The 12,003-nt window shown below is 40.8% G+C and overlaps 1 protein-coding gene across 1 annotated transcript in view; it reads left to right on the forward strand.

The window, feature by feature from the left end:
* Positions 1 to 10,751, forward strand: part of LOC129177904 (carbohydrate sulfotransferase 15-like) — a 58,473-nt gene extending 47,722 nt beyond the window's left edge. Inside the window, exons 5-9 of the mRNA XM_054769514.1 lie at positions 1,034 to 1,177; positions 5,277 to 5,433; positions 8,192 to 8,348; positions 9,757 to 9,904; positions 10,338 to 10,751. Of these exons, the coding sequence (XP_054625489.1) occupies positions 1,034 to 1,177; positions 5,277 to 5,433; positions 8,192 to 8,348; positions 9,757 to 9,904; positions 10,338 to 10,531 (800 nt within the window). The 3' untranslated portion in view covers positions 10,532 to 10,751. The remainder of the gene's footprint in view (positions 1 to 1,033; positions 1,178 to 5,276; positions 5,434 to 8,191; positions 8,349 to 9,756; positions 9,905 to 10,337) is intronic.
* Positions 10,752 to 12,003: the final 1,252 nt, after the last annotated feature.

Genomic DNA, 12,003 nt, shown 5'->3' on the forward strand with positions numbered 1-12,003 from the left:
CTGTTGATGTTCGACTTTTCTTGCATATCTATCTACACTCTTTGCCTAGCTGTCACTGGCGGCAGCTAGCTAGCTCGCTACCAAGAGTTATCTGCCTAGTGGTCTTCCGACTCCAAAGGTGATTTTTTTACCACAGCCACATGTTGTTTTTCATACAAACAAGCAATGCGGTTAGTTCGGAGCTCGTTTTTGTCTTATGGGGAAATGGATATCACATTCGCGGGGTAAGCACTGACTTTTTCAAGTGTCACTGGGCATTTTTGCTGTCTCTTTGTCATGATACTAATTATGTCTTGTCCTTAAAACACTATTTGTTTGTGATTGTTTAATGAATACAAACATAGTATGTCCAGCCTCATGATGGTGATATACTGCATGACAGGGGTCTCCTATCTCACCAGTTGATTGTGAGTAGCTCACCAAAGAGTCAAAGAATATTTGCTTCAACTCTTAGTAGTTTTTTTTACTGTTAACTATTTTGACTATTAGAACTATAACTGTTCAATTGAGACTTCTATCTTTATTTAATGACAAATGAGCACAAAATAGCATAAAGATGATGGCCACACTGTTTGAGTGGAGATGTGCTTGGTAAGTAAAGTAGTGTACAATTTAAATGTTGCCAGTCATAAATAAAACACAAATAGGTGACATCTCTAATAGTGATGGAAGTTGGACACCCCTGCAACCTGGACACTCAATTTATTCTATTTTAGGCAGGACAGATTTCCATTTAATAAACACATGTATTTGTATTATCATATCATATATCATATCATATCATTATCATTATTATTTGCAAATATCCGCCCAAAAGTCTATTTTTGAATAATTACCTAATTGCAAGGGGCCCGTCAAATGATCTAATAGCGGCCCTGGCCAATAGCACTCATCGTAAATAAATGGAAAAATCTACAGTTAAACCAAGTGATTGGTATCAGCAAATCTCACTCATGGAAGATCGGTATCAGAATCAGCAGCATAAAACCCTGATCGGAGCATCCCTAATTTTGACACATCTTCACCAATGCAGGCATCATCCGTCCAAGCGAGGGCTTCCATGACCGCTACCCAGTGGAGGACTACCTGGACTTGTTCGATCAGGCTGCTTATCTCATCCGAGGCAACCTCACGACCAACGACAGTGGGGCGCTCGGCCGGCCCAACGTCATCATCGGTAAGACCACTCACTTAGCAAAAAAGTGAAAAGAAATATCTGGACTTGCACCTTTAGCCAAATCTACACCAAAATGTACCATTTCATCTTGAAAGGCAAGTTGTAGTGATAACAATAAAATGGAGAACAAGAGGCTAAATAGACGTCTGTTAACGTAATGTGAATAGGTGGTTATGTTAACATGACATATACGTAGTTATTCAGGTAACTATAGCCTAAACAACCCCAAAAGTCATCTATGCTCATCAACCTTGGCACCTACCTGGATGTGGAGACATAACTGCACTGTTGACAAGCCTCTCCCGGCACTATGTTGTTCAAGCACCCATTTGTGAACTTGCTTTGGTAGCTGTGGCCATCTAGCTTTTAGTCTGCGATTAGCTTTGTTTTTATCGTTAGAGTTAGAGTATCCTCGCTTTTCAGCAGTCCCTCACAAGTTTCTTTTTCACTGCAAACTTTCTTCCTGCTGCTCAATGACCGTATTCGGCTGCATCATTCACTACTTGCAGCTTGTAATCTGCAGAATATGATTTTCTTTTTGGGGGCATTTGTGTTCCATCTTTCTCAGTTGTCTGGTGTGGCAGAACTGGCCCGCAGCCGGAACCGCATGACACTCAAAACCATAGAAGAAGAAATAACGGATACGCGTAAGTCCGTCATCTTCCGCTTACAAGAAGTGGAATTACTTTTGTGAGTCATTATGGAGTATAAGACAACCAAATATCAGGAGAACGTCGACTGCGATGAGTCATGTCCGTCGTAATATTCACATATTATGTTGACTTGTTGTCAAAGCTAACTTCTGGTCACATGACGGTGACGAGGTGGTGGGTCGGTGACGTCATCGTTCTGGTATTGCCTGTATACAAACAAGGACAAGCCGGCATTTTCAGATTTTCCCACTCTGTAAGCCGTTTAAAAAATATATAGTTTCAGGTCACCGAGAACGCCGTTACCGTGTGGATGGGATGAGAGGCTGAAACGATAAAATACTTTGCCGTTTTGACCTGAAAATGTTTCCGTGTGGATCGCCCCTCAGTTGTCTTTAAAAGTAGATGTTTACATTGTACATTTTCAGTGGTACAGGAGTGATAGGAGTAGCAGATACTGGCACACAAGCCTAGAGCGCCCTCTCGTGGGACCAGCCAAACCATGAAAAGAAGTGTGACTTATAGTCCGGGAAATACGGTAATTAGAATGGAATGTGTTTATTTTTTGCGTCATCCTGCAACCAAACTACGATACAGGTAATTTAATTTCATAATATTAGGGATGCTACGATCAGGGTTTTTGGCTGCCGATTCTGAAAGCAATCCTCCATGAGTGAGATCGGCCGATGCAAATCACATGGATTAACTGTACATTTTTCAATTCATTCATGATGAGGCCAGGGCCGCCATTAGACAATACCAAGGGCCCCTGGCCTATAGGTAATGTTCATTAAACAACAACACACAATCAGTGTATGGGAGCTCCAAACTAACTGCATTGCTTGTTTTACAAACAAAATGTCACTGTGTCACATTTAGAGTCTGAAGACAAGAAGCTCGGTGGATAATTGTAGCTTGCTAGCTAGTTAGCTGTGGCTGTCAACAGCTAGGTAAATCGTAAGGAAAGGTGGAAGAGAAGTCAAACACCAATAGATTTGACACGGGAGTGATCAAACACACTGGTATCGATTGGCATAGCCTGCGGCAAGCTGTCAAACTGAAACCATTGAGGTTTAACAGACTAGTGTTGATTCTCACGACAATACGGGACAAAGTACGTTCCTTGTTGGCTCAATACGAACGTTGGCAACCCTACAGTACGTGACACAGCACACATGCACATTCATGTCGCGCTGGAGTTGTCTTGACATGAATTGTCATGTCGCCACCGCACGGAATTCGGTTTTTGTGATCGGCTTTGAAAAGCATTTATCGGCATATGCCGGATCACGTGTTTTTTTTACAGAAATCAGCCGATATTAATCGGTGGCCGATCCATCGGAGCATTCCTACACAACATGTGAATTTTTGTGGGAGATCAAAGTTAAAATTAGTTCCCAATCTTTTTAAAATGTTTCCATTGTTAGAGCAAGAATCCCACAAAATCTAATCAATATTATTATTATTATTATTATTATTATTAAGATGTTTCTGGCAACTGGGGTTAGAGGTGGTTTTGCTACTAATTCCTGGATATGCATCTTTGTTGTCAATATTGACAGCTGTTTGGGGCATTATTTTATGAGGCCAAACTGAATAGGTTACAGCCTACCTAATCACTGTAACCCGACAGACAAACAACTAACAGATGAAGTTAAAACCTTATGAATAAATAGGATATCTTGTAGGCTATATCGATTTTTTTGATCGAAGTGATCCCAATCCTACTAAAAAGTGAAAAACCCAAACTGAAGGTTTGATCCGGATTAAAACCAAGATTGGACAATGTGAGGTAATCTGATTACATAATCTGTATTCAAATTATTTTCAAATTAATTTGATGCCTGTTTTAGAGTAATACGAATGCATGGGAAATTAATTGTTTAATAATATATTTTTTAGCATAAAATAACACAAAATAACAATTTAACTATAATTTACACTCCTCAGCCTTCATGGTAACGTCTATTTAGGGGTACAGGAGAGGAGGATCCGTCGGATAGTTCAATCTCGGATTCAGGAGGAGCAGTGTGGTTTTCGTCCTGGTCGTGGAACTGTGGACCAACACTACGGTCTTGGCAGGGTCCTTGAGGGTGCATGGGTGTTTGCCCAAACAGTCTTTGTGCTTTGTGTACTTGGAGAAGGCATTCGACCGTGTTGTTCAAGGAATCCCGTGGGAAGTACTCCAGGAGTATGGGGTACCGGAGCTAATTCAGGCAGTTCTAAGAGACAAGGTGAGAACCACTGTCATCTGGGGTCATCCGGGAGAGGCTCGAAGTAGAACCGCTGCCCCTCCGCATTGAGAGGAGCCAGATGAGGTGGCTCGGGCATCTGGTCAGGATGCTTCCGGGCACCTCCTTGGGGAGGTGTACAGGGCACGTCCAAGCAGCAGGTGGTCTCGGGGAAGAGCCAGGACACGTTGAAGCGACTATGTCGCTAAATGACCTGGGAACGCCTCGGGATCCACCAAGAAGAGCTGGACGAAGTAGCCGGAGAGAGGGAAATCGGGCTTTCCTGCTTAGGCTGCTGCCCCTATGACCCAATCTCGGGTAAGCGGAGGAAGATGGATGGGTGGACAGATACTACTACCACATCACTACTATCAGGAGAACCACAGTATAGCACGGAAGATGCCACCTGCTGTGGCCCAGCAAGGTTCATTATATTTGGACACATGTTCCGAGCAGCGGCTGTGCTGCTACAGAAGTCAAGAGAACCAGAGTGTAGAGTGGGAGGAGTCACCTGGTGGACACGCTCCAAGCAGCCGGTGTGACAACACAGGGTTCTCAGGCAAGGTTTTTTATGTGCTCGTTTGTTTTTTTACCCCTCATTGCGGAACATTTGGCACAACTAGCATGCAAAATGTCTTCCTTGGAAAGTGAATGTTTGTTTACAAGTGAGCTCAGGAGAAGTTACAACAGGCCGTTAACATCACAGGTAGAAGAAAAAGGGAGCGCTTGATTTGCTCACCCGCACAATAAGGGTAATCTTATCTCATTTAAATGTATTTTTTTAATTATCTGAGCTATATTAGCGGAGTTAGCTGAGTTATCGGTATGATGTCATAATTCCCTCATATCGGCCCAATAATTTATTGGTCCGATAATTATCGTGCACCCCTACAAGAGATACACAAGAATATTTGGACGTGCTGCTGATGACTAAAAGATGAAATGTAGCTACTATGAAAAAAACTAATCAATGCACTTAATTAGGTTTTTTGAGCTTGAAAAAAAATACGATAATTATCGCACACCCCTAATTATTGTTAACAACAAGCTAAAGCTGTCGTTTCAGATAAGATGACGGTTTAAATTCAAGAAGGGCGAGGAGTTAACCAAGCTTGATAGCATCCATTGCTTAACAGACGACCTCCACTGATGACTGGAATGGCAATCATATTTCATGGACTTGTTGCACCTTTCAGAGGCTTTCGTTGTGTTCTGCAGGAGAAGCCAGCGCCTCCACCATGTGGGACAACAATGCCTGGGTGTACTTCTACGACAACACCACCAAGGGAGAGCCACCCTTCCTCATCCAAGACTTTGTTCACGCCCTGCAGCCCGATGCACGGTTCATTGTCATGCTCAGGGACCCGGTGGAAAGGTATCGTTGTCACCTTTCTCTCCAAGCTCCCTTCATTAAGAGCGTCTCCAAAAAAATCATGACAAGATAAATCATGATAAATCACAAATATATTAAAATAAAATGAATAACATTATAATATAAATGTTAAAATAATTATTAGTATTAATATTAGCATTACTACATTAATACATTTTTTTCAGATTTTTCATATTTTGATGTTCTTATATTGGATCTTATTACACTATGTGCTATGTCCCGGTCCACATTTTTTGGCTTCCGGTCCGATTTTTTTTACTAGTTTACAAATTTTTACTAGTTTTTTTGTAGTCTTGCCGATCCGATCCGATGCTGATCTTTTTTTTTGTTTGTTTGCTTTAATAATAATAAGCTTTTGTTACAAAGATGAATTTGTGGGATTGAATATGGTAATGGAAATAGCTCTTCAAAGCATTAAAATAATGCAACCAAAGTATTGCTGAGTTTACTTTTTGTGACACAGCATGACCAACAATATTGTTTGGCTCCAATCCAATAAAAGTCCATCCAATAAAAGATAAAATTGGAAAAAATGGACGTGCAAAATACTTATATGGTAGGACTAATCACTTGACATGGTTATAGATCAATTTGTGGTGTGATTTAGAATAGGATTTTTTTCTCTCTTAGGGCCCTATGAAATCTGTTTTATTTTTTCCCAACTTTCATTTTCTTAATTTTTTAGAATTCAGTTTTTTACCTTTGCCACTATTTTTGCCAGCAGAGTGTGTGCTATTTGGGTTAGTGAATAAAATGCAAAAATCCTTACATTTATTGACGCAATACATCAGGGGTGTCAAACTGGTGCCATGGAGGGCCGAGACACTGCAGGTTTTCTTTCCAGCCAGTCACTAAAGCAGGTGATTTTAATGATCAACACCTTCAGTTTGAGGGAAGGAGCTCATCAATTAAATCACCTGCTGAAGAAACTGGTTGGAGAGAAAACCTGCAGCGTCTCAGCCCTCCAGGGCACGAGTTTGACACATGTGCAATACATCATTGGTCCATTGTGTCCAGTAAGTGAGAAATGGATGTAGCTTAGCTAACTTTTCTAATGGGATGTCAGCCTCAGCACATATTGCTACTAAATCTTCAACAAGCTGTTATGCCCGTGCTTGTGATTAAGGAAGATGTAGTGACTGATGGAATTACAATCGCGTTATTAATGTAAGATGTTTTAATGACACCCTTATTTTGTTTACAGTTAGACAAATTTGACAAACAGCGCTCTTATTTTGAAGGCCAGAATGTGTTGTGTGTGTTGCGAATGGCAGTTGATACCCGCCGGGTGCAAGATAAACGTGAGAGCCTGCACATCATCAGTGGGCATTGTAAAATGGTCCTTACATTAAAGCAGTAAAACACAACACAGTGAAAATATACTCATCCAGTCTGAATATCACACACACACACACACACACACACACACAGCTGCTCTAGCTACACTAAGCGAACCCTGCTAGCTTCCAGTCACGCTCCGTAACAGAGGAGTTTCCAAGGTTTTTCATTTCGACATGTTTAGTAGTGTTTGTAAGGTCCCTGTTAACAACCAGTGGTTAGAGCAGCACTTCCCGTGTGAGCTGCCTACACCGTGATGCAGCAGTCCGGGCACAGTGAGAGGGAACTACCGCTGTAGCTACGGAGCCAAATGTCCAAACTTCACCACGGTACACCATGGACATGTCTGCATGGTGGTGTTGCGTTTTGTTCTTCTTGCGGGTGGTGGAGTCAAGTGGCAACCAGCTTTGAGGTGCATTACTGCATCTACCATGTTGGAGTGTGGCTCAGAATTATGAACGTGATACGGCAACCCGATCGGCCCGATATTGTGGAGGAAGTCGTTATTATCCCATCTTAACAAATACAGCGGTGCGGCTTATTCCAATTTTTTTTGCCTCACTGCGCGTAACTCCGGCTGGATGTTGTGTTTTACTGCTTTAATGTAAGGACCATTTTACAATGCTCACTGACGACGAGTAGGTTCTGAGTGAAAAAAGACGAGAGGCACGTTTATTCTTGAACCCAGCTCATATCAACCGTCAATTGCCACTCTCAACACACACAACACACATCCGGCCTTCAAAATAAGAGTTTTGTGTGTACGCATGGTAAGAGTTGTGCATAAATGTATGCATTTTCCTATGCACAAGTACAAGTGGATAAATCCTATTCTTTCGTGTGGGAATGTTCTCACGCATGCTCTACGCACATCTCTGCAGTGGTTTGATTCGCATATCAGAAAGAGGCAAAAACGTTGATTGCTCTTTTCCAAAGTCAAAGCCGATGTGTGTGACTATCTTGTTTTGCCTGAAAGACAAAGGTAAACAGGTGTGCTTTCATGGATGACAAAAGAAATTTAAAAATAGTCACATTTGAGAGGCTCAAATCAGGAAATTTGCAGTACATATTTAAATGAAACGATTAATCGATTATCAAAATAGTGGTTGATTAATTGGACCTTCGATTAATCATCAATTAATCCTTGCAGCTCTACATATAATATATATACTGTATTACATATTTTTATAAATATTATTTATATTACAATATAAAATATCATATATTATTATTGTAATACATTATATTCATATTATTGTTTTATATATTAGAATAGAAATAATTCGACACTTATAATAAATGAATTCATATGACATAATATACAAGCAATGAGAATTCAGCTGTATACAGCTCGTAGTTGGAAAATAGGCAGGAAAAAAATCATCCTCGTTGTCCTTTGCAGACTCTACTCGGACTACTTGTACTTCGGCATCGCCAACAAGTCAGTGGAGGATTTCCACGAGAAAGTGTCGGAGTCGCTGCAGCTGTTCGAGGGCTGCCTGGGCGAGTACACCATGCGTTCTTGTGTGTACAACACCACCGTCAACAACGCCATGCCAGTAAGTGCATTCTCTTTGACACGCCACGCAGTGCCACCACTCCAGTCCAGTCCTGTCGGTGGCGTGCCTGTCAACCCTCCAGCTAATACGTAATATCAATGTCAATATCAATCATTTCCTGTTGTTTAACTTTTAGGAAAAATTTAAAATCCTCTCCGGTTCTGCCAGAATTTCCCTTATTTTCCCACATTTTATGGTAAATGTTCCCTATTTTGAAATGCAAATGTTGACAGGTAAAAAACAAAGGTGCCAAGCATAGGCATGTTTTTTTTGTTGTTTTTTTTGTTTTTTTTTACCACAGCTTCATCTGCTGGATGTTTTGGGGGACTGTCATGGCAAACATGAAAAATAAATACCTTTTTCTGCACAATTATCCAGCTCTGCATTAAAATGTATTTATTCTTCTACTTTGTTGTTTTTGTCACTCAACATTTTCTAGCCGGAAGATGCTCTGACAAGACAGACAATTGAATTAAGAATTGTAATTAAATTCAATTAGATTAGGTGGTCCAGTGGTTAGCATGTTGGCCACACAGTAACAGTCAGGAGATCGGGAAGATCTGGGTTTGATTCTCCGTTGGGCATTTCTGTGTGGAGTTTGCATGTTCTCCCCGTGTGTGTGGGGGTTTTCTCCGGGTACTCCGGTTTCCTCCCACATTCCAAAAACATGCATGTTAGGTTAATTGGAGACTCTAAATTGTCCATAGGAATGAATGTGAGTGGGAATGCTTGTTTGTCTATATGTGCCCTGTCAATCGCAGTGGATGGAGATTTAATTGTATTTTTTTTTGTAATTTAATTCTGTTGGATTTTATTTTATTCAATTTTTTTTTTAAGTTTTAAATAGTTTAAAATGTATATAAAAAGGCATTTTTAGGGCTTTTCATGGGTGCATCCATTATACACTTTTTTGCCAATAGCAGGGATCATACTGTACTGTATATTGGCATACATGAAGAAATCTTGGAGATGCCCTATGGCAGGCCTATGACAGGGGTGTCCAAAGTGCAGCCCCGGGGGTCATTTGCGGCCTGCGATGTAAAAAAAACATAAAAAATTTAAAAAATAGAGCAAAACGGCACAATGTTAAGAAGAAAGCTGAAATCTTGATATTAATAATTACAAATATATGTGAATGTATTGTTTTTTTTGCCTTTTTATTCAATAAAATAAATAAATAAAAATGTCGAAGTGGATCTTTACAAATCCTTTGATTTTTCTGTATGCAGCCCTCGGTGGAAAAACACCCCTGCCCTCCGGGATACATTGTAGTCATGTACAACCACTCATTGCAATTGTTTTTTGTCCTGCATTGACTGTGCAAGTGCATCAAATGTTGTAGCCCAGAAAGTATAAACATCTGATAAAGTCCATTTCCTTAACGATTCAGTTATGGCATGTTCCACAGGTGCGGCTGCAGGTGGGTCTCTACATCGTCTACTTGCTGGACTGGCTGAGCGTTTTCAGCAGGGAGCAGATTCTGGTGCTGAGGCTGGAGGACCATGCCTCCAACAGGAAGTACACCATGCACCAAGTCTTTCAATTCCTTAACCTGGGTAAATGTGTGTGTGTGTGTGTGTGTGTGTGTGTGTGCATGCATGCGTGTGTGTTACGGATGGCACTTTTTCCAATTCCAACCATCCTTTCTTCTTGTTATTGTAATAGATTGGTATGCATCTACTTTGTTCATTTATGCATAAAAAACTGTGCAACAAATATAAATAATATGCTTCCCTGAAGGGAGATTATAAATTGCCCACAGCATGACTCAAGCCATGCAACACTGCTGCTGTGCGTGCGATCAATACAACACAAACATATTCATCAAGTAGACAACATTAATGTCATGTTAACTGCAGCCCACTGACCGAAGCATAGGAGCAGTCATGAGTTTTTCTGAGCCAGTCTCACGAAATGACACGCTGATTACATGAAAACATTAAAAGATGACACCGAGCTGAAGCTGGGTTTTTTTTGTTTTTTTTATAGGGCCGCTGACAAAACAAATGGAGTCGGAGATCACAGGAAGCCCCGCCTCCAACACCAGGAGGCCGGCAGACAAAAACCTGGGCCCCATGCTGCCCATCACGAAAGATATCCTACGCCATTTTTACACGCCCTTCAACCAGAAGCTGGCCAAAGTGTTGCGTAATGACTCTTTCCTCTGGGACTTCAAGCCCTGACACCCCACCCCTCGTATAACTCAGTAGGAAAACCACTGACATCATCATTAAGTGCCCATCATCTTTTTTTAAATTATTTAACTTATAAGAGCAGCAGAAATTAATCAAAGACAGAAAATAGCACAAGTGTATGTGTGTGTGTGTGTGGGGTGTGTGTGTGTGTGTGTGTGTGTGTGTGTGTGTGTAAAGAGACTTAATGATTGTTTTGATGTACAAAGTAAACAGAATTTGTTTTAAAAATATATATATATCTTGCTTGTTGTCTTTTCCACCAAAATGACTAAACTATCAACACAGACCAATGAAAAATCTTAAAGATGATGTTGGGTCAGCAGCAGTGGTAAGCACAACGCTGCCCTCTGGTGGCGCTTTTATACACTTGCAGTTTTCCAGCAATATACAGTCGTCACTCGTTTATAGCTGTTAATTGGTTCCACATCGGATATAACATTCATCGTTATTAATAAATTGAATATTGTCATAGTTTGAGCATAGAAAACCTGTATATGACATAAATACGGTTTTTAATATTATTACAGACCTTTAGACATGATATAACATGAGTCACATTTACACTATTATTCATTGTTTACACTATATTGCAACTCCTATGCTGCAGAGACTCGAGACGCCTGCAGTCTAACGAGCTAGCAAGCTAACACGCTAGCGAGCTAACCAGTTAGCCTCGAATTTATTTATTCTAACTTAAGGAGTCAAAACCTCACCACTTACACATGGAATGGAAGGAGAACTTTTTTTCACTGCACAACCATCATGTTGGACGTGCCATGGCTGACTTCATGACTTAAGGTAAGGTAATGTAAGGTAATGCCTCAATGTTTAGTGTCATTAGTGCCACCTAGTGACCAGCGGACTCGCTGTTTTGCAGGGGGTTTTTGTGTGTGCAATTTTAGTGCTTTTTTTGTTTGTTTGTTTGTTTGTTTTTTACAGTGTATGAAAGCGCATTGTGTTGTGCATCCTGATTGGCTGATTGGCTGATTGGCTGATTGGTCGACAGTCAATCTCCTTTGTGGCGAACTGCCGCGTTTCTTGTTGTCTGATCACTAGCAAACATCATACAGAGATTCTGAACTCTGTATGTTTGCACGTTTTCTCCACCATAGAACCCACAATGTCAGCAAAACCTTTTGCACCCAAAAGGAAGAGCAAGATGCTGACTGTCGCACAAAGTTGTACCTGTGGACATGCTGAAGGAAGGTAGACGTTACGCAGCTGTAGGGTGCCATTACGGAATACTTTAAATGGATCTTCAGTTGGAGTAGGAGAATGAGGATACAGCAAAATATGCTTTAATAGGGATACAACATTGCTTCAGTGGAGTGGCACCAGGACGAAGAGGCACGATCAGAGGAGTGAAATAAGCTGGAGTCACTTAATCATTTATTGGATCCAACCTTGTAGGTTGAGCATTAAAATTCAAACGAAAGTTTGAACTGTGACTGTTTAAACAA

Source organism: Dunckerocampus dactyliophorus, chromosome 2 (genome assembly GCF_027744805.1).
Source record: "Dunckerocampus dactyliophorus isolate RoL2022-P2 chromosome 2, RoL_Ddac_1.1, whole genome shotgun sequence".
Lineage (NCBI taxonomy): Eukaryota > Metazoa > Chordata > Actinopteri > Syngnathiformes > Syngnathidae > Dunckerocampus > Dunckerocampus dactyliophorus.